General features: G+C 40.5%; 1 protein-coding gene across 1 annotated transcript in view; it reads right to left on the reverse strand.

Annotated features, from left to right (window-relative positions):
- vax2 (ventral anterior homeobox 2) overlaps positions 1 to 23,066 on the reverse strand; it is a 28,634-nt gene extending 5,568 nt beyond the window's left edge. The window contains exons 1-2 of the mRNA XM_055060353.1: positions 21,821 to 23,066; positions 17,534 to 17,721 (exon numbers count right to left, since the gene is read on the reverse strand). Of these exons, the coding sequence (XP_054916328.1) occupies positions 17,534 to 17,721; positions 21,821 to 22,049 (417 nt within the window). The 5' untranslated portion in view covers positions 22,050 to 23,066. The remainder of the gene's footprint in view (positions 1 to 17,533; positions 17,722 to 21,820) is intronic.
- Positions 23,067 to 24,111: the final 1,045 nt, after the last annotated feature.

A 24,111-nucleotide genomic window follows, 5' to 3' on the forward strand; every position in this document is an offset into this window, starting at 1 on the left:
CACAACATGCGACGTCAGCGGAGGCCTGGGCAGAAAACCAGAGCAAATCACACATCCAACAATACGCTGGGGTTGTTTTTGTCTTGGTGTTCCTTTGGCTTCAAAATGTCAATGCACAATGCCTTCATACACCGATAACTTTGTGGACTTAAAAGTTTTATCGCGATATTTTGTGATAACAATCAAAATGATAATAAGAGCTATTTATAACTACTTTTTCAAGGAACTGTTTGGCTGTAACTGCATGGTAGAAACGTCGTCCTTCAAAAACATCTGCAGTTATTCTGGACATATAAAGCAGAATGATTTATAGAATTAAACTGCACAAACGAACCGCATTTATTCATATTTTCTCCAACAGTGGAGAAAACAGTAAACAATAAAAGTAACACTGTGGACAGTTAGTTTTTAAAAAACGATAAATCAAATGATCACAATAAATGCACACCCCCACACCGATACCAAAGATCTCCATTAGACAGAAATACATTCTTAAAAAACGCAACACAAAACCCAAGACGTGCGTGTCCTGATCCACCACCACCACCATCGCCAGCAGTGAGTGGCTTCAAAGCTCAGTGAACTCCACCTGTCCTCGGCCTTCATGTTTAATTGATGGAGCCCGGCGTCGGTTTGTAGCATGTGGAAGGCTTGCAGACTGTGTGTTGAAGAGTGGAGGGCACCGACAGGTCACGGGAGGTCGCCGGACGAAGAGCATAACCCTCGGTGGCTTGAGAGGAATCACACGCATGAATAATGTATCCACTGCTGACCAAGATACAGCAAACTCTGAGCTCCCTGCAGACTTCGTGCCACTCGTCCTCATATACCCACAGTATTTAATAAAATACTTCATATTACTGCTGAAAGCACGTTAGCTTCTCAGGACTCAGTTATGCAACTTACAGAGAGAAAATAGAGCACAAAATATGGAAGACATTTTTCTACTCATCCTCATCTGTAAAGATGTTTTTTGTTTGTTTGTTTGTTTTTGCTAATGTACATTTTTAATATATATATTTTTTTGCACTTGACTGTTCAAGCCCTTCACAAGGACAGTTTTATAGAACTTCCTTTTGTACAAATCCATCTGTTATGTAGCTTGTTATTTTTTAGGGGGCGATGATAAACATTTAAAATAAAAGAAAAGAAAGACACTGAGCTGCACTGTGCTAACAATCCATGTAATTTAACAACTGTAGCTAACAGTTGATACGCTAAATAATCAAGCTAACAGTAGCTAGCTTGTTTATGTTGCACATCAACTAGTAAATCCAACTTGTTTTGGTCAAAATCAAGTTGGGTTTGAAGTAATTTCCAGATCAAAGTTTCCTACTTTAGACATATAAAGTGCACAATAAAAGGTGGGTAGCATTTCTTCCTGGTTTATTGTTCACATATTAACTCAGTTAATTTGTGTTTACCTTTCAACGATTGACGCTAAAGCTTTCTTTGAGTATAACCAAAGCCAGCCTCAGTAATGAAACAGCCCTGAAGTGGAGTTAGCTAGACTCACAGCAAATGCTAAGTTGGCATCAATAGCGGCTAACGGCTAGCCAACTACTATAATTTGTCAAAAATAGTTTGTATCTTGTCTTCCCCTCTACTTTCTTTCTCGACAGAGTACCTATTTTCTTTAATATTGACACAAAGCAGGAAGTACTCCCACAATCGCTTCAAAATAAGAGTTTCAAATTTAGCAGAGAGCTTACTTCCCTGCTCGCTGTCTTCTGAGCTCAGTTTTAAATTTTGATAGACAGGTAACTACAATTAGGTTTGATGTAAGGATTAAAAACAAAAACAAGACAGTGCATGAGTAAGACGGTAACCTTCAGGTTTCACCGGCGCCTGTACCGAATTAGATCACTCAGAGGGATGGAGCAGGAGGGACAATCTGCTGTAATTAGTAGCTAGGCTGGCTAAAAGGATTGGAGCTTTGGATTAGAGTCGGTGGGTTTAGATGGGACAACTGATCCAATCTAAAAAGTCCAATAGCGCCTCACAACTCATTTTATTGCTTTAAATTTCCTCCGATGTGTCATTCTTCGTCTCCTCGGACAACGAGTCACTTCCCACCTTTGGGCCTTCACTTCTTGCAGCGTTCGAGTCAGTTGGCCAGTGAACTGATGGAGGGCAAAGTCAGAGATCCACGGTGTGGTTGGTAATCAAGCTGGCAGGTGTAAACTATCGTATCACCGCACCGTGAAGGCAGGCTCAGCAGGAAGTTAGGTCAAGTGAGCTCATGGGTTTGACTACAGACCTCGGCGCAAATAATGGGATCGGAGAAGATCCCACAGCTCAGGGGAAGAGTACTAGAAACCTACTGGCAGCCCAGAGAGAAGCAGAGGAGGTTTTGTCCAAAGGCGGGACAAAACCTCTTCTCATGCTGGGTATCTTTTTTTTTTTTTTTTTAATCTCCTACATTTGCTTCTTTAGATCTTAATGTGAATTCCCCCCATGTGCCAACTCTTTCCAGAACACCCACATCCCATAAAAGGCTTTGACAGCAGATAAAACTCTCAGCCAATCCCTTTCCCTTATCCCTGCGTGGAGGGCGTGGCTCAGACCTCTGCTCACATTGCAGCCCTCCTGCCTCTCACCAAAGGAGGATGGGGGGTAGGAAAAAGATCAGGGGGAATAAAAAAAAAAAAAAAAAAGCTTGATGGTGTTTTACAGGGATTTTATTACACGGATGGAAATGATGAGCAGAAAAGAAAGCAATACTGCCTTTGGTACAACTACACTATTACATATAAATCCCTGTTAATGGGATCCAGAGTTCAGAGCTGGGGCAGAGATTACCGAGGGAGATCTGGATCTGGCGTGACCTGCGTTTGCCCCGGGCTTCACCCTCTGGCCTTACTCCGCTCGCACTACGGCGAGGGCGCCAACCAACACCGAGCACGGCGGGGAAACCCGAGGCTGCAACAAGCTAAAATAAACATCACTCCGAATTAAATCTACTGGCAGGTCTTTTAAGATCTGCACTGTTGTGTTTTTAGGTCACATGTTTGTCGCTTGGATGAAACAGCGGGGTGTGGTTTCCTGTGTTTTTGGGGATTCAGGAGCCACCTCTTTGGGAGCAGGTGCGATGAGAAAACAGCTGCATTTTAAAGATTAACCCAAATCTGCATTTAGCCATTAGACAAACCCCTGATGCTCCCAAATGACAAAGACAGAAATCTTTACAAGGGTTCCCATAAACTTACTGCTTTATTTAAATAAAAAAAAAAACAAGGAGTGGGCACCATCTGCACAAAACATTAGCTGTGTTAGTGCAACATATGCCACTGCAATCTCCTTTAGGCAGACAGAGGTGGAAACAAAATGGAGAAAAAAAAACAGAAGCATTAAATGGGGCCCAGATTAGGAATGTTCAATTTTATGACAACAAACTATTGCAATAATGATTCTGGATAATATTGGCTGCAACTCAAATGATTTATTTATTTTTTTTGTCCTACATGAGCTGGCGTTACGCCAAAATCTGCTGAACGATAAATTGTCCGAGAAGTTATCGCGATAAACGATAATGTTGGGTTTTTTAGAGCATTTTCAGGTAATATAATTTCAGTGGCATGATAATGCAAGAGCACGTTCTCAAAGATCAATAAACTTTAGAATGAAGATTTAACATTTGGACTACAAGTGATTTTAAATATTCAAAATAAATAAATCAATAAATAAAATGCGTCGTGACATTTCTGTACACAAAATTGTCTTTCAAAAATGCGCTGGCTGAGACCAACCAGCCAGACTGGAGACTTCTGTCACCCAGTTTATTGGCAGAAAGAGAAAAACAATAAATTGTGCAAATGGAAATCAAGTGACTTATCATGCGATTAATCGATTCATTGCGACAGGCCCAGATTTTCAAAAAGCAACCAAATATTGCATTATGATTAACACGTTTTACCTGCTGACGCTGCAATAGCTTTTGAAGTTCAACCTGTGAACCAGATGCAGGTTTTGTGGCGGCGGCACATTCAAGTTCATGGGACGAAGGGAGTATTTACGCGCCGGCCGGTTGAGCCAGTTGTGAACTCACTGGTAAACTGGGCCAGAGGTAGAAAGGTTAAGCCAGATCAAGTCCAAGACTGCAGATCAAGTGGCCATTTGATAACTCACCTATAAACCCTGCTTAGCCCCGGAAAAAAAACACAGAACCGAACCAGAGACAAGCGGCGGGGAAAACAGCGGGACAGGGGAAACATTTCCCCTCCCAGCGCCTCGTCGTAAAGCGGTGCTGATGGAAAATATTATTAACTGAAGGATCCAAGTGTTAAAAAACCCTATGGTGAAATGGAGCGTTCTGTCGGCGCGGGCTTTGATGTGGACGCCGGGTGACTCTTTCACACTTTTAATGACCCCTGCAGCAGCTCGCTGCTCTCGCCGTGACCCCGCTCAGGCCCACTGATCCCAGCCATGTGACGGGCATGCGCAATGAAAACCGCTTTCTCCAAGAACACCGTACCAGGCACGGCAGGAGCTTTGGAACAGGACGTGCCCAACCAGAGGACACAGATATCATGGAAAGAAGACAAAATGAAGGTTTCTCCTTGCTCCTCATTAATGAGATCAGGAACAGCTAAAGACCTTCTTATAAATAGGTGAGGAGTTGTCCATCTCTACTGCCGCTGCATGCTTTGCCCAGGATCAGGGTGCAAATGTTTCACTGCCTGGCATTAGACAATATCTTACAGTGCAAGATAAACTTTTTGTATTTTGGGTCGGTGGAGCAACACGTTTTTGTAAGTTTTTTCCGATAGACATTGGTCACAGGGCGGTGCGTGATGAAAAAGAAGGAAAAATGAGATTTTGTTTTTAAGTGCTTCACAAAGGAAAACCTGAAAAGTGCGGTGTGCATTTATTTCCAGCCTTTGTTGTCTGACAATCCTCAATAAAATCAAGAGCACAAAAAGAAAAAAAGGAGACACAACTGAAAAATGTATCAAAACTCACAAACAAGGCCCAAAGAAAGCTTTAGTGAAACAGAGAGGGGACAATTTGTTTTGTTTTTTGTTCTTTTTTTTTTTTTTAGGCCTTTGTGTCCCCAGGCAGATTTTTTTCCCCTTATTTTAATTGTAAATAGTTCTTTAAATGTCTTGTGAGTAAATATATTTTGCCCATTTATCCACAACTGGAACTCTCAATATCTAGCAACTTATTTTCACAATTTAGCATCTATTAAAAGCGCGCCCCTCATATTAATTACCTTAATAACCCAACATCGGCTGCAAAGCGCAACGTCTCCCCTTTCGGAAACCGTTGGAATTTTTCAGATGGCGCAAAGTGTGGCAGAATTACGGTACTGCAAATTTGGCTGGATCGACGCCGCTCAGTTCGGTCTGGCAGTAAGTCCCTTGAGATAAAATCTCTTTTTTGAATACATGTGTATATTTTCCACAAAATATACAGAAGTCTATAAAAGTCTGTAGTCTATAGATGAATGGATGGATGGATGGATGGATGGATGGATGGATGGATGGATGGATGGATGGATGGATGGATGGTGGATGGATGGATGGATGGATGGATGGATGGATGGATGGATGGATGGATGGATGGATGGATGGATGGATGGATGGATGGATGGATGGATGGATGGATGGATGGATGGATGGAGCAGCGTGACTTGAAAATAATTCTCCATCAATCCAGTTTGACTGACTTTGAAATATTTGATCACATAAAATCCTATCGAACTGCATCAAAGTTTGTGGTTTCAATGTGGAAAAAGTTCAAGTCGTGTGAAACCTGCAAGGAGATGCGATGAATAGAAATATGGTACTGGACTGAACTTTAATCTGAAAACTACAATTGTATTGGATTAAATCAGCCTGGACTGAATCAAACGTAGATCTATAATCTTGAATATAAATCTGTTCTGTCTTGTAAAATCACTTGAGATAATACTTGGGTGAATTTGGAGCCGTATCAATGAAATTAAATGTAATTTGACCGAATGCTGTTCGTGTACTTTCTACTTTTGCGATATTTCCTTCATCCCTAACTGCACTGACACACGACTTGGATCATTAGATTGTTTCTTGGACTTCAAATCAGGATTAAAATATCATCGCATTTTATGTGTATTCGGGATTTCTGTCTTTGTTGGGCCAAATTTGTTGCAGCCCATCATGATATCAGAGAGGAATGACTGAGTGCTGTGTGATCTTGTTTGCTGGATCTTGGAATGTGAATCTACGGCCTTACATCAGTGCTGTGATTACAACACTGCTGGCTTTGACGTCAGCTTCTTGTGAGGTTCGCCATCGCCAAGGCGCCACTTCCTGTAAACACGTCTGCCTCTGACGGACGGCGACGATCCTCTTGCCTGATGCATGTTTGTTTCCTCCAGCCTGACGTTAACTTAACATAATGTATGCATATATATTTTTACGACGTCATCGCCGGCGTCATCTCGCTCTCACTGACCTCCAGACCTCAGAGCAGCTCGGGTCAAGGTTCAGCTGGGGGTTAACCCCGTCTTACTGAATGGCTGGTAGATATGGCTGACTAATCCTCCTTAGTGCCAAAGCACTTGGGAGTGTTATGAAGCCCATCTCTCTCTTTCCCTCTCTCTCTCTGTTTCACTCTCTCTTTTTCATCCCTCTCTCCTCGTCTTTCTGCTCCTCCCATGTCCCGCTCCCCGTGGATTGTCCACTCCCCACGTGGCTCAGTGCCAGTCCGCTCATTTGCCAAAAAAACACAGTTGAGCATCTGGATGCCATCCAATAAGATTCGCTTTCAAGTCGCCCTGCTGTCGTTTGAATTCCAGTGAAAATGCAGGAAACGCAGCCGTCACGTCATCAGCAGCCAAATCTCAGATTTTCACCCTTTTAGGAAATTTGTTTGACTTCGTGAGGAAAGTAAAACCAAAGAAGCGTTAAATAACAACATGCTGTGTTCTGGCATTTCAGATCTCAGAATGATTATTTGTGATTTTCTTCGTAGTCGTGATGTTTCTACACGTATTTGTTTTACCAAAGGACTGGGATTCATTACAGACTCATTATGGAGGGGAGATTATTTTTGATGTTTCACTCCCATCAAGTTAAAATATATTTTTCCTCCACAGAGAGGCTCATTATTCTACAAAATCGGAAAGACAGGAGGACATACCATTCAAAACCAGGATGAACAAGGCTGAGTGAAGGTCTACACTCCCTCTCCATGAAAGTTGAGAGAGATTAAAAAATGTTGGAGAACTCAAGCACAAAGTGCCTTGTTGGAGAAACCATAAAACTTTGTGAGTAATTTCTACCTGCTGACCAACTGTTCCTTATGCCCTAACAGCACAGATATCCAAAATGTGTAGTTTTTCATATTCGTCATCAGGACTCTGTGTGTTTTTAAATACTGAGAATGAGCTTTTAGCAAAAAGCATCTCAGACAAAAAAAAAAGAAGAATGTGGCTGTTTCTGTTGAATTTCCGTAAATCATACATTCTGTTGATGTGGTTCTTCTTTTGCAGTTGAAATAATCTTTAGTTAGCTTGTAACCAAAATCTGTAAACATTTTTTAAAATATAATTGGAATTGTTTAGATTACTTTGATAACTTTTAGACCCTCTCATTAACGCACCGTCCTTCTGTCCGGTGTGATGGTGGGACGTTTTTTGCGAAATGATTTTGTTTTCACCACTTTTTTGAACTTGAAACGTCAGATTAAGTTAACTTTCGTTTTCAACTAAGTTTCAAGAGAATTTTAGTAATTGCTTTGGATGTGTTTTTGCAATAAATAAAGTACACGTATTTTTTCAAACAAGTGCGTGCAAGAATCAAATTACCAGTTGTCATTCACGGCCTTTATTGGAAATCTTTGGATTTGGAAATTAGAAGGCCGCAACAAATGTGTATCTTGAATAAAAAAAATTACGTTCATTGTCTTTCAAAGGCCCCAATAGCTTAAATAAAAGCTTATGTAATTGCATTAAGCGATAACATTTTTAAATATAAGATTTCTGTGTCTTTATCTAGGTTTTAACAGTTACATTGCACAAACTATTTATACCTCTAAGGAAAAAAAAAAACCTCTTTAAAATTGTCTCATAATTCTGACAAACTGCATATTTCTACTGGTATTTTGACAATTAATCTGTAGCTTCAAGTTTTTGAAGTTAGAAAATCATACTTCATCTGGACTCCAAAATGTTAATATTAGAAAAATATCAGTGAAATTAAAAGATTACTTCAAACTGAAATTAGATCAGCTAAAGATTCGTTTGGGCCTAACTATTTTAATAAACACTTTGTATTTGCTCTAATTATGTAGATTATATACAAAAATGTAAAAAAATGAAACAAAACAAAGGCCAGCTTTGCAATTGCTGTGCAACATGAGCCAAGACTGAACAACGACGAGTTCAAATTTCAGTCAAGCCTAAAGATTTCTGAGAGAGCTGCGGGAGAGTGATTATATTTAGCTGTGAGCTCCATGTCCAGAAGAGTAAACAAAGTGTTTGCAGAGGCAGTCCGGTCAGAAGAAGCTTAAAGGTCTGCACAGTCAAGCCTCCGCAATATTTCAAAATAAAATACTGCAGAAATCATTAATCACTACCAGATCACCTGAATTGTGTTTTTTAAGTTCTTCTACAGGTGTTTCTGTTCACTCACAAAACATGAGGTCAGACTTTAAGGCGTAAGTGTGTGTGTGTGTGCGTGTGTGTGTGTGCGTGTGTGCGTGCGTGCGTGCGTGTGTGTGAACCCCCGTATCTAATTTTACTGATTCCTTATTTCCACATCAGAAGAAAGATTACACATTGTCCCACATGCGTGGAAAATTACACTACCTTGGCTCCTTTAAGAGAGGCTGATGAAGCCAGGCGAGTCATTACCGATGGACTCGGCTACGACTTAATTGCTATTATGTTTTCTCTGATTATCTAATCAACTGATTAGATAATCAGCGCCTCCGAGGTTTGTTTCTGACCATCATCGAGTCAGTCAAAAGTTCCTGTTTTCATACGCAATGCCGCGCGCCGTCACGTCCAGCGACTGAACGCACAAAGGCACCAAGTGTCCCTCCGTCTCTCCGGCCGTCTGTCTGTCTGTCTGACACGCTCCCTTCCTGTTTCTTTCTCCTCTCCGAGTGTCAGCGGACAGCCCTGGCTCTGTGCAGCCGCCTGCCCCCCACATCTGCGCGCCTTCGCACCGCTGTTGGGTCCTCTGTGCTCCAGACAAGCGGCCAGACATCGTCTGTCTGGGCTGACATGGTGGACGATGCTCACAATGAGGCCTTTCACACTTACAAGACACATATCTCATCTCCCCTCCGACGTCGTGTTGCAGAACACGGAGACGGCTGTGATGCCGTGAATACGTCTGTTTAGCTAATGGCATGTTCTATAAAACATACCATAAGGTTAAAGGATTATTTGTGATATCGTTGTGTAAAAGTCGATAAATCTTTGTTAAAGCTTCGAGTTCGGCCTCCTGGAGGTTTGAATTTGAGTTTGCAGAGTTCAGTCCACTTACAGTATTGAAGTACAGTCACTGTAAAGCTGTGACTGAACAAATACTGCTCTTGAAAAACATTTCCATTTGTAATATGTCACATAAAAATTTATCACTCAGCTGAAAACACTAACTGCATTGAATCACACTTTCAAATTTCTTAATATTTTGCTGATGCTTTTACTGAACAAGCAAGAGAGAAAATATTAAAGTCAACACACTTGACAATATAGACAAGTTTGGGGTGATTAACTGAAATGTATCATGGCAGTGTTATTATTATTATTATTATTATTATTATTATTATTATTCTCATTACTGGTTTTAATGCCTGTGCTGAGGAGATATCCAACTGGTTTTGTTGTCTCACAATAAAATAACCACATAAGAGACACTGATATGCTGAGTAGATTAAACTCAACATAGCAGTCGATGTATTTTGGGCTCTTGAACTGGGAAAAGGGTGATTTTTCTGGAGAAGTTTCAGATTTCACTACATGCAAAAGGAAACAACACAAGTAGTTTTCTCGCAATCGAAAAATCTAACATTTAGTCTTCAGTCTGATCTGGTTTGTTTGTCAAACTTATTAATTTCTCAGGTTTCTGAGACGACTTGAACCGTGAAAAAGGTTTGCTTACACTTTGTAATGCCGTCCGATTAACATCCTGCTAAATCGGCGTCTAAATACAGTAAACTGTATTTAGATGCTGATTAGTCCATGTAATAGCATTTATATGACTGGATTCAGTCCTGTTTTACTACCGTCAGCCTGTAAAATCAGTTGTTACTTATTTTTACCCCATTTGACAAAAGTACCGTGAAGACCAACAACACCGACATATGATAGGTTCTGTTTGCTACCAGGACAGATAAAAGGCTCTGACTAATCAGTTCTCCTAGAAATGCTGGGACCGTACTGAGAAAATCTTATGCAGCTCATGCGCAGATCATAGGAGGGTCTGTTAAATTTAGAAGGCTTATAAACCCTGAGGCTCGCAGCCTGGCGACATTTTCTCAGAAAGGCTCACATAACGCAGAGGCAGGAGAAAATACTACAGCTTGTAGGGAAATCTTCAGAATGATCCCCCCTTTTCAGGAAAGGAGATAAACCTCCTTATAGATAATTAAAAAGTCAAATCAGATTTTTTGGGATACCTGTAGTTGTGGCTAGAAAGGATAATTATATGGATGGACAACAAAAACATTTCCTGGACAAAGTGGCTTCATAGATTGCAGCTTATACAGCTAGTTTTGTTTGGATAAGTGAATGTGTGTGTGTGTGTGTGTGTGTGTGTGTGTGTGTGTGTGTGTGTGTGTGTGTGTGTTTAATAACTCTTCAACACAGCCAAAAACAACTCACAAAGCTTTAGAGATGAGGCGGTGCCGACCTCGAGCTCTTTGGGCTGCACAACACTGAGCTTTCATTCCACAAAGGTCAAACGGCAGCGCTTTAATTTGTTAGCTTGTCCTAGAAAGGATTTCTGGCTCTGCGGCTGTTTTATACGCACCGCGTCGCACACCGTTCTCGGCTCTTAAGCGTTTTGTCATTTTGCCACGTTGGAACCATAAACTTGTTTGCTCTGGCCCGACACAAAGTAACGCAAAGCTGTGACAGATGAAATGAAATATGAGGTTTTAAAATGTTTTTCCTTTGAAATAAGAAATTTCCCAGAGCCACATTTCCCAATGCGAGCTTGGAGGGGCGGGATAGAGAGCAATCCGAACATCCGTTTCCAGATCCTGCCACAGATTCTTACTTGGATTTAAGTCCAGACTTTGACTAGTCCAGCATAGTGCAGGAATTTGTTTTACTCTAAACTCTTCCACCTGAATCTCTGCCTGCCTGTGAAAGTCCCTCCTTGTTTTCAGGTTTCAGCTTCAGAATCAAGTCTTCTGCAGCCTCTGACACATCTACTAAACAAATACATCCCCGCAGCATGACGCTGCCACCACCACATTTCAAAAGAGACTCAACGCCTCCCACTCGCGTTGCTGATCTCTGCAGAGCCGCCATGACTCTCGATTGGCTTCAAAGTTTCTCCTGTTTTTACTTGCCTATAAATCACACACAACACAGCTTTAGCAAACGTGTGGCTCAGATGCTGTAAAAGATTTACGTTTGAGATAAAGCAGTTATGTAAATGTTTTTTTAAATAAAAGAAAACATTACCACAGACTGGGAACCTTGGACAACCACGTTCAGTTTCAGCTGAACGTTCCTTTATGTTGGGGGATTTCAGTAGCTCTGTGAGCTAACAAAGGCTGTCCACTGGCTGCACGAAGACACGTCTGACCGATCCCTCACTGAGCGCTAGCGCAGCACACAAGTCTTCATAAATGTGTCGGATGAAAAGGCCCTCCTTGAAAGCCGTCAAGAAGAGGAAAGTGAAGCACAGTCCACAGGCCACGAAACAGGTTTGCTCCGTCAGCTTTACATTAAACATTAAAGGTGATTCAACGAGCGCGGCGGCTGCGGCTTTCTGCAGAATGAAGGCTGACAGACCGACGACCTTCCAACGCCATTCAGACCCCTTGAACTATTGCATATGTCGTGTGACAACCACAACTTTACTCCCTTGCATTTGGATTTTTATGTGATAGACCAAAATAAAGTAGGATATGAAAACTGATCTGGATGGAAAATTATACATGTTTTTGTTTGTTTGTTGTTTAAAAAAAAAAAAAAAAAAAAGCTTAAACAAGTAAAAGTGTGGCACGTTAATCGTGTCCCCCGCCCACAACTTGTTTAAACAGAACTTATTCTGACTTTTTAAAGTTGCTTTTGCCTGATTTACGGAGAGCACAGCCATTTGTTTTATCGAGACATTTCCCCACCTGAGTCGTGGCTCACTGCAGCTCCTCTCCGACAAAACTCTTAGGTGTTCACAGAACAGTCGTTGATTTAGTAATGCGACATTGATCAATGTAAACAAAACAAAAGCACAAGGAACTGCATGAACGTCAGGAAACCCCCCCAAACAACAACAACAAAAAAAAACTGTTTGTTTTAATTCACATCAGTTTCAGGGGGGAAACTTTAAGAACCCCGAAAACTAAGACTTGACCCTCAACCCTTCTCACCAGCTGCTGCAGACAGGCCTTCACAATAAGAGCAGCGATCTGGGCTCGTTTCTCAGGGAAGCTGCAGGCTCTGCGGCTGTGTGTCCGCAGCTCCCCTCCTCCTGCCCGGCCGCGTTACCGTGGAGCGGGGAGCCACCTGCCGGGACGCAGGGAGAGCTCCGGGGCCGGCGGCACATGACGCCGCGACGCAGGGTTTTACTCCCTCGTGCAGGCCGGGGCCTCCCCCACTTCCCGTTAGCGCGCGCGCCGCGCTAATTAAAGTGGCATGTTTTTAAAAAATGAATTAAAAAAAAAATGTTTTTTGTTTTTTTTTCCAGACAGAAGCTGGAGTTATAATGCTGCAGAATAATGCTCAAATGTTGACACAAAAAAATAAAGAATCATTTTTATTAAGGAATAAATGCAAGCTCGAAACTAAAAATGCCTCAAAATATATATTTTTTTATTTCTAGTAACTCTGGAATAAGAGAGAAAAATGATGGAGCGAAAAAGAATAATATAAAGACTTGATTGATGAAGTTCTAACCACCAAAAGGCCTTCTGTTAATTCCTGTTTCACAAATATTCACATAAAATATGTATTTATTTAATAAAGTTATGTCAACATTTGAAAAAAACATATATAGAGAGATTTTTTTTCTGTTGTTTGTTTCTCTACTTGCGCCAGGTCGCCGCTTTACGACCACAGACACAAACACTAACTTCAAAACAGAAACGTTTCCAAACTTTTATTTTGAAAATAACAAAACGGGTACAATTGATAAAATATACAGGAAAATACAAGAAGCAATCGAAAGTTTATTAGGTTATGGAATGTGAGATTGAGTGTAATTTTTAAAGTTTTGACATATTTTGTTTTTTGTTTTTGTTTTTAATCCTGCACTGATTTGATATGAGGCACTTTATGAAACGTGAAAATATTTGCAAAATTTACTGACTTTTTCTTTTTTTTTTTACCTGCTTTCATAAATAAAGTATTTTGTTCGTTTGGAATTGAACTGGCGCTGAATGCGCAAAAGCTTCAAAGATGACGCACAGTACGCGGCAGTAGTCAGAGAGGTCACGTGGATTCGCGCGTGTTTAAAAAAAAATTTTCTGTCAGTTTTTTTTTTCTAGTTTGTTTTATCTGCTACTTTGTTGTGAAAAGTTTCCAAGTTTATTTCTGAAGCCTCACTGCTGAAAACTGGATCAAATCAGAGGCAGTGAAACTGTTTCTGTATCTTTTTTTCTTCATTCTTTCGATGTTAAATAACAAAGCGTATCAGGTTTTAATGTAAAAGAATAAACTTCATGGCTGCCTGGACACATTTCTATTAAGTTTTGCATCATTTTGGCAACGGGTGCCAAATGTTTCCCCATTGAGTATTTTGGGAGAATCTTAATTTTCATATATGTTTTTTGATTTGTTTGTTTAAATTGCTGAATATCTGTTAGCTATGGTGAGGATTGAAGTTAATGGTGGCATTCATTACAACAGCAACACCAAAAAACAAACAAAATTGACATGTAAATTGTTCTAAGTAGATATTAAACTGCTGAAATAAACGCTCTCGGAAAAGCATTTTTGTTTTCCAGCAACAGAGGAGGAATGTTAGATGAAGGAAAGGCCCGATGGCAACAAGATGGTCCAACTGCTGGGAAGGAAACCGTGAAGGAGCCAAGGAAAATAGAGGAGGTGTGCTCAATGGGGTGTGTGAAGAGATTACATGAGACGGCCACCTACGTCCACAGATCCACAATAAAAGTTCAGAACATTTACAACAAAAAAATAAAAGATCCAAAATTTCATCTGGTCAGGTCAAAATTTCTCATTTAATCCTAAATGTTAATATGTTATGAACAAAAAGGAGTTAAAACAAACCCCTCCAAACTTTTGATTTGGTTCATAAAGAAGCATTAAAGTCTTAAACGTTTTTACCAGTGGAGTTATTTTTTTTGTTTTGTTTTTTGTTTTCATACATTTGGAGCACAGTGATCACAGACTGCTGAGTCAGGAAAAGCAAGTTTATATTTTAAATGTGGTAGATAGATAGATAGATAGATAGATAGATAGATAGATAGATAGATAGATAGATAGATAGATAGATAGATAGATAGATAGATAGATAGATAGATAGATAGATAGATAGATAGATAGATAGATAGATAGATAGATAGATAGATAGATAGATAGATAGATAGATAGATAGATAGATAGATAGATAGATAGATAGATAGATAGATAGATAGATAGATAGATAGATAGATAGATAGATAGATAGATAGATAGATAGATAGATAGATAGATAGATAGATAGATAGATAGATAGATAGATAGATAGATAGATAGATAGATAGATAGATAGATAGATAGATAGATAGATAGATAGATAGATAGATAGATAGATAGATAGATAGATAGATAGATAGATAGATAGATAGATAGATAGATAGATAGATAGATAGATAGATAGATAGATAGATAGATAGATAGATAAATGGATGTAACTTTAAGAGCTCTTTCTTCCTCTTTTGCATGATTAGCCTTAAGCGGATGAACCATTTGCTTAAAAACCTTCCCAAACTGCGGCGCGTATCATAATGAGTGAGCAAAAATGCTCTTGATGCCAACTAAAAGCCTTTTCCATCCTTCCTAAAAGGTGCTTCAAGGCAGGTAATAAATGTTATGGTGCACTCATGCTTTTTCATAATTTAGAGTTTACTCGCACTTGAAGGCCATTGGAGGTATTTTGGAGAAAGTTTCATTCATGCAGCCTTCCTCCTTCTCCTCCTCCTCAGCAGCAGGAAGCTGAGGCCTTCACATTAACACCCCCGGAGTCAGCACTAATGAGGGCCTCAGCGGCTGCCCTAGGCTCCTACACACACGCTCACACGCTCACACACACATCTTCTTTCCATGCACGACAAAGTCTGTTTTTTTGTTTCTGCATGTGACGGTGGTCTTACTGCCACAAGTGGTGGTGCGTGAAGTTCCTCTGTGCCTTTCAGCAGCAACAAGTCTCTTTTTTCTTTTCTTTTTTTTTTTAACATGCTGACAGTAAAGTGAAAAATAACAGGGCAGCCCTTGACACGGCCACTGCTCGTTGAAACTGAAATGAAACACATTTGAAACCCTTTCCCACTTCTGTTTCACTATATGTCGTTTGGCTTTGAAGGTTACATCAGCAGCCGTGATCCTGCTGCAGCTGCGGAGCATTTTCATAAAAATGCTGTCATTACCGACACCTTGGTCTAATGGCTTTTAGCTTCTTCTAGCATAATTTGGCTCAAATGGTGACTTTTGACAAAGACGACGTGACAAAAAATGAACTTTAGCTGTAAAAATAACAGTTTCGCCTGTGATGACATGTCTCTCGTGATAATACAAGTTAAAATAAAAGCTATAAAAAATGTAGCTATTAAAATAATAACTATATTTTATAAAATGTGACTAACATTCAGGAATATGGATATTGATTCACATACATGTATTTGAATGGTTTATGACAGAAAACCGTTTAATTCAGAGCCGCTTTGGAAATTTGAGAAATATATAAACGTCAGCTTTAAAAGCCAGGTGCACAGATACATTTCCCTGCAGTAGTTATACTGTACACACCACAGATCCTCAGCTCTCTTTCAACTGAGTGAACTTGCCTTTAAGGGACAGAAAACTGTCTCAGGGCCTCAAATAAATGCCATCTTTTTTATTTATTTTTTAATCTCAGCGCCATCCCCAAACACAGTGGCAGTCTGGGCAGAGAGCCACCTTAACTTAATAAATACCTGCCATCTAAACTCATTAATTTGCTTTCTTGAGTTTCTTGAGTCTGCTTTCTTGAGTTTCTTTTCCTAACAAATATAAACCATGCATATCAGGCTCTTGACAATTTTCTCTTGCTGGCCATTTTGCATACCTCTCTGTCGGTGCGGCTGCCTTTGGTCGATATTATGTTCAATTCTGTTTAATCCGGTGTCGATTCAAAATTAAATCTCATTTGAAAGCAATTCACAAGACAAACAGGTCCAATTTGTATACATAAATCTGCAACCAAGTTGTGCGGACAGATTCAAATTAAATTGCATACATCAAAGCTTCATCCGAGTTATTAAAATAAAATCGCAGTCAAATTCCTCTTTGTCCCTCCACTATCAGCATTTATATGAATAAAACATTCAACCGGTTTAAAAAAAAAAAATCTACTTTAGTTTGATTGTTGACATTCAGCAAATTTGTCTGCTGGGTTAACTTTACCCCCTTCACTTTACAGTGTTGTAAAGATTGAACAATGCTCTTTATTTTGCTGCTGTTTTGAAATTCCTGGCTCATTCCAAACGTTAGAGCATTTATACGTATGAGGGTTTGTTTGACTTAGTCCAGAGGAAATAACTCGCCCATGTCCTCCATGGTAAAAGCCTCCATTGTAATGCTGATGGTGCTGAATCTGTATTTACTGCTCTAATCTGCAAGGTGTACATGGAGACTTAACTCCGTCCTGTCTCAACATATGCCCAGGTAAAAATGTGAATTTAGGCCAGTTGTGTGAGTAATTTTACAGTAATGTATTTCTTTATTTTTTTTATTATCCCATTCCTTTTTTTGCTCTGTGTGTTTAAAAGCTTCCTTGGCAAAACCTTGTTCGTATTTCATGTCTTGCTAGCCCTAAATTTGGCTGTTTCCAAGCTAACTATGAGAAGCAGCTTTGGGCGGAGCATCAAAACCCCCCCACTCTGCCCCACCCTCTCTCCCTCTCTCTCTCTATTCCCATCTCTGATTGGCTGAGAAGCACATCAAAGACTCCGCACACACCTGTGACCTTTAGAATTCACTGTCTACCAATCAAACGCACCTGTAAGCTACCCACATACGCAGCGCCTCAGATTAACGTCAATAGCGTCCAACCGAGTAAAATAGCTCTTCGTTTTGACGTCATGGCTATTTCAAAATCAGAGCCGTGTCGTACTCTCGGCGGAGCTCGGAGCCAGGAAGCCGGTCGTGCTTCGCTCTTCCTACCTGTGTTTCCGAGAGGTTCAGCTGGCGGGCCAGCTCCGTGCGCTCCCGGCCCACCACGTACTGGCACCGCTGGAACTCCAGCTCCAGGCGGTACAGCTGCTCGGCCGTGAAGGAGGTCCGAGTGCGTTTGGGCCGGTCCAGGTCCAGGCCCTTAGGCAGCACGATCTCCCGGATGGTGCCTTTGGCGTCTGTGCAGGTGTTGGAAAGCACAAAGAGTCGGTGTATTTCCGCCCAGCGAGGCTCATGGCGATGAAATCATAAGCTGCTAGTGGCTTATTATTGTAGCCGGGAATAAAACAACAGCAACTGAGCAACAGCTCGGTGATTTGAGGAAATACTAATGCCTGCTAGCCCGGTGTGACTCAGGCCCATACATGGTGCCTCACTGATGTAATATTTATGAGCATACACACATAAAGGCATATGGCTTCAGGGATCACAAAAGCATGAATGGGCAGCTGATTGTGCTGCTGTAAGAGCGCATGGAAAGTATTAGTTAGTTTAGCTCCTACACACACACACATATATATATATATATATATATATATATATATATATATATATATATATATATATATATATTCATTATTATTGCTCTAAAGCCTTTTTTTTCTTCTTTTTTTTTTTAAATAAAAATCCAAGTTTGTTTTCTATTCAATAGCATTTGCCTCGCGTGGTGGACACGCACGTTTCATGCGTGCCTCGCTGAGAAACCCCGTGGATTTATGTTCCGTGATTTGCCCGATTTAAAGAACGTAATTATCAAGACTTTGACCGTAACGCAGCCTGACGCAAAGTATTCAGCAAGCTACACGCTGGACTGCGTGTCGCACGCTGCTGCACTTTTAGTTATTTACTTTTATTTAATGATGTTTACGGTTTTGTTTGTTTGGGGTTTTTTTTGCTCTGTGTTGTGCTTTAAATATTATAAATAAATATATAAATACATGCATGTAGTCATATAGCTGCAGGGAAGCTGAGCTCTGATTGGTTGAGAGTTTCTCTTGATAAAGCAGTGAACCAGAGCGGTGCAGGCAAACAAAGCCGTTTCTGAGCTTCAGTCTGATTTTTTAAATGTTTTATTTTTTTTATTATTATTGTAATTATTATTATTATTATTGAAAGGATTGTCAGTGATTTCCCTGATGTCGTCGTGTCCTTGTTGTTTGGTTTATTATTATTATTTTTTAATATTTTATTTAGGTTTATATTTAATTATTTGATTCAGTTTACGGACATTTTTGTTTCCCCCCATACTAATCTGAAATGGAGAGTAATTTTTTTTTAAATAAACAAATAAATAGAGAAAACACAATAGTCCTACGAAAGTAACAATTACCTTTAATAATAATATATTATCGATGTTTATTTGAAAATCAATAAATAAAAACACACGTCGTCTATTTGCTTATAACAGTAAATAGACACGTAAGTAAATATGTATATTTACTTATTTATTTGTGAATCTTCCTGTTCGTCACTGCCTGGACTCTCTGCAGCAGCAGCGGTCAAAAAAGAAAAAGGAAAAAAAAAAACTCCTCTTTGTTCATTCATAAAATATGCAGTCCAATAAAATATGAAGGGCGCTGAATTAAATATGAAACAGAAGCAGCTGCACGCGGAGCGAGTGTTTCTGACGGAAAGCAACCTTTAATACGAGGAGCAAAAAGGCCCAAAATACCTGCAAACATTTATTTATTTATTTATTTATTTATTTATTTATTTATTTATTTATTTATTTATTTATTTATTTTTTATTTAGAGGAATGGGTGGGTTTTGTGAAGCTAAATGGTAAAGTGCCACCTCCGCTCGTTTGATGGTCGTTTGTAGACGCGCTGATGAAAAGTCCAGACATTTTTGGCTCGTTATTCAGATTTATTTACCCCTACTTCATTAATCGACTCCGCACGTTGCTTTAATCTGCAGAAATACATTTTCAATGCCAACATTTTATATAGCTATATTTTTATTTATTTATTTTTGCCTCACAGTGTCTCAGGACGGCGTCTGTTTCCAGAAAAAAAAAGACATGACCGCATGCAAATATGAAGGACATGTTGGGTTTGTTTTGCTTCCTCTGCCTCAAACTGAAGCAGCGTTTCTAACTGCGCGGCGCTTTTCTGGGACGCAGAGCAGCGGCTGTGTAGGGAGACCTGCTGACCTCCCTGTGACCCCGGTCGCTCTCCAAAAGAAAAAAGAAAAAAGAATGAAAGAAAAAAAAAAGGAAACAAACCCGAAGCAATTCTGGTAAATCAACAAAAAAAACCCAACAACAACAACACAATCCCAGCTCTGAAAACAGTCGCTGAATAACAACTGGACGGTGAAACCTGATATTTACCTGCTTCTTTCCACTAGAAGGTAACGCGATGCGGTACGGAGGCTGAATCACAAACCGCAATGCACATCTGATGTTACCGAAACGCGGTGATATCGCCCAGGCGGCCCCGATAAATAAAAACAAATATCAATATATAGATGGTAAGCTTAACATAACCACACAGACAATTAACACCACAGAAGTAATATTTTGATCTGTTTATTTTTTTTTAGTTTCGCTGTCGCTACCATTTTTAATGTCGACTTTTATTGTTTTTAATTTCCATTTAAATCAACGCCTGTGGTTATTTTATTTAGTGGAATGGGTGGGTTTTGTGAAGCTAAATGGTAAAGTGATTTATTTTAGTTTAGTTTTGTATGTTTTGCACGTGTGAGTGTTTCCATTGCTCATTTTTGTCTGTTACGCGTCCATCGTTGCGCGATTGATTTCAGCAATCTGTTCCTTTAAATCGTCTGTTTCTGCAGCAGCATGACGGGCCGACGTATTGTTCAGGAAATCCGCAATAAACACACAGCTGCAGGGGCGACGTCTCAGGTCTTTAAGCTTGTTTGAATTGTCACAGCATCAGTTTTATCTTTAAAAAAAAAAAAAAAAAAGCAAACAAACACGTATTCGGTGATATTCGATCAACAAAATTCGTATCATATTTTAAGATAAATATTTACTCCTACCTTCAAGCAGGAATTTTAATGACATATATCCATCTTTAAAATAAGAAAACCCAGAAACAGTCTGCAGACTAAAATTCATCTCCTTGAATTTATTGGCGAGCCAAAAAAAAAATAAACACATCAGCATAAAAAAAGCTTTACACGTAAACATCCCGGTGGCGCGTGCATGAAGATAATCTCTATATTTGATATCTCTATATGTTTTTATCTGCTGCTGGCTGCACTGACACTGGGAGGTCTCTGCGGTCCTTCCAGCAGCAGAGGGGTTGTTTCCTTATTTTTTTTCTTTCGTTGTCTAAAATTGCTTCATATTTCACGAGAACTTTACAAGATAACAAACTGAAACAGATTTTTTTAATTACTTTGTTTTAATTGCATCGATATGAAAATAGCTACTTACATAGTGCATATTATTTTCTCCTGAGCTCTAACAGAAACACACATATATTCTAGGCAGTTTGCATTTTTTAAAAATAATAATAATAAATACACTCACCGGGTTTCTGTGTGTGTGTGTGTGTGTGTGAGTGTGTTAAGAGCTGCCTGTCCTGTAGTGACCTCCTGCTGGAGGGTGTGGATCTGAATTCAATTTTATGTTTAGTAAAAAGTCACAAAAAACACAATTTGTTTGTTTGTTTTGGTGTGTTTTTTTTAAATGCCCTGTTTATTTTTGGCTCGCTAATAAATTCAAGGAGATGAATTTTAGTCTGCAGACTGTTTCTGGGATTTCTTATTCTAAAGATGGATATATGTCATTAAAATACATCTGAACGATGGGAACGTTATTGATTCAACCAGACAGTCATTCAGACGTTCGTGATTGCGGCTGTTTAGGCTGCACTGATAAAAGTGTGTAACAGGCCTGCTTGTTGACGCTTTTTGCACGTAAACATCCCAGTGGCGCGTGCATGAAGACGTTATCTCTTTATTTGTAGGTTTTTATCTGCTGCTGGCTGCACTGACACTGGGAGGTCTCTGCGGTCCTCCCAGCAGCAGAGGAGCTCTTCCTGTTGCAACTCCAACAGAAAGTTGAGTCTGAACAGAAACAGTGCATCTCTTTAAAAAAAAAAAAAAATTGTCGTTTTAGATTTTTTTCTTCCCTCCTTCCTTTTTTTTCTTTAACGCAAGTCTCTTAATATATTTATAAACAAATCACATCAGTGCCTGATTTTATTTATTATTATTTTTTTTTAATCGTCATTTTCTGATCACAGGTGGAACAGCTGATTTTCCATGTTTTGCTCTCGGGTGAACCAGAGTCGGAGCCCACTTACCCCTCACCAGTATCCGGCGGCAGTAGTCCGGGTCCACTCCCAGGAGTTTGTCGTGCCCGTCCTCGCTGGAGGACGTCGGCGTGGACGCGGAGGTCCCCGGCGTGTCGGTGGAGCTCTGCACGGGGGACCTGCTGCCCATGTCGGGGCGGCACTTGCCCTCCATCCTGTCCAGCGGGTTGGGTCCACAGCGGTGGTTCCCATCTCCCATAGTCGTGGCCTGATCGAACATCAACAACTAAGTTAAGAGTCTCTGCGAGGGCGAAACCTTCTCCTTCCTTCCTTCCTTCCTTCCTTGCTTCCTTCCTTCTCTCTAATCGCTCTTCTCTACTTTCTGCTCTTTGCCAATGTTCTCCAGAGACGAGCAGGGCATACCCACCTCTACCTCAAAGCATAAAAAAAAAGAAAAACCAAGTAGATCCACTTATAAAGACACGTCGCGGTCCAGCAGCGGAACCGATTTGCGCTTCAGGTGTGGCGGCATGACGCACAGTCCAGAGTCGGAACCTGGAGGAGGGTTCGCCGGCCGGCTTAGGGGAGGAAACCTCGGGCTGTTTTTATTATTATTATTATTATTACTACTACTACTACTATTGTTGTTATTATTATTATTTACTCAAGCTGCAGCGGCCGGGAGGTGCAGGTGGAGATGCATGGTGAAGATCTGTGGAGGAGCAGGGGAGGCGCCACACACACGGAGGAAGGGTGAAAGAAAAAAAAAAAAAGTGAGAGGCGACGCGCAGGAAAAGGATGGAGAAAAAAAATCTGAGCAGGGAAAGTTTGAGCTGGTTTGTCCGGATCAGCTTCACTCCCAGTTCACACCAGCTGCCTCTGCGGATCCTTGGAGTGTGTGTGTTGGCGGAGCCACATGCAGGGGGGGCTGGGAGGGGGTCGGCACACAGAGGAAGAGGAAGAAGAAGAAGAAAAAGAAGAAGAAGAAGAAAAAATAAAAAGATGTCTTAGATAGAGAGCCCTTCTGGACGGGGAGTGGTAGGAAATGGGGAAAAACACCAGCGGGGCGCCTCGGCAAAAAAGTTTGGCGCGCGCTCGTTGGGTTTTGTTATTGTCACCGATTTTTTGCAATTTATCATTTGCGCGGCGAGCAGAACCGGCCGGTTCCACCCCGTCTTCACGAACACAGCGCAAAAAAAGGATGGCGAGGGGAGGACGTGTGGATAATGTTTCTGCTGATACGCTCCGTTTTACAGAGGCAGGATCTCCGCACGTCACTTCCTGCCGACTGCAGGCGCGTCGCCGATTGGTCGGCGGGCAGGGCAGGGTTTTCTTTCTTCTTTTTTTTTCTTTTTGTGACAGGGAGTTGAACTGATGGTTGTGAGTTCAACTCCGGCGAACTGCAGCCCACAGGTGCGTCTCCATTCAGACGTTTGGAAATTAATTTCAATAAATAATAAATTAGGTTCATTCCTATTCGATCTTGCTGATTGCGACTTACTTAAAACCCCAAATTCTTTTTTCCCCAGAGAAGTTGAACGCCACACAAGAGGGTTAGGATTTGTGTTGATAGGGAAGATAGTTGACGCAGTTGAAAACCGACACCCTCCAAACAAAAAGGGTGAGATATTGCTTGATAGTTTTCCATACGTTATGGAAAGTTCTGTGGAAAATGAACAAAGACCATTCAGGGGGGACACACTAGACAAGAAACCTGAAGAGCCACTAACACAAAGATGTATCCAGGACATGGACGACATCTGTCACATTCCTTGGGTTAACGAGCCGCTGCTGAACCAGAAACAGCTTCATCAACTTCAACCTGTGTGACGTTACATCAGCGTCTCACTCAGGAGGAAAAGAGCCGGACTGTGGCTCGGTGGTCCAAAGCCCTCTCGTCAGATTTTGTTTCAAACTCCAGGACCAAAGCTGCTTGAGGCTCAATGTGAAGCAGTGGTTGGTGGAGTCAGAACATCTGCTGGAGGTTTTGGGTTGTTAGTTGCCATAAACCATATAAAATACTTTCTTTTTTTTTAAATGGTTGAAATCAATGCCTTGAATTTATCCAACATTTCCAGTGTAGCTGTTTGTTAAAGACTTACTGGGGAAGACTTTAAAAAATAGCATCAGGATTTTATGAACACAGAATAAATTGGTATTTAATGTGGGAGTCTATGAACTTGAATTTGAATGTGACTACGTGATTATATTTTTATAATGAGACTACATATCTGGATATGACTTGGACCTGTTTGTCTTGTAAGGTGGTTAGAGATGACTTTTTTTTTTCAATTTGATCCTATAAAAAAATGAAATGTGTAGGAATGTGTCACATGGCGCTT

Source organism: Poeciliopsis prolifica, unplaced genomic scaffold (genome assembly GCF_027474105.1).
Source record: "Poeciliopsis prolifica strain line A6 unplaced genomic scaffold, Auburn_PproV2 SCAFFOLD058, whole genome shotgun sequence".
Taxonomy (NCBI): Eukaryota; Metazoa; Chordata; class Actinopteri; order Cyprinodontiformes; family Poeciliidae; genus Poeciliopsis; species Poeciliopsis prolifica.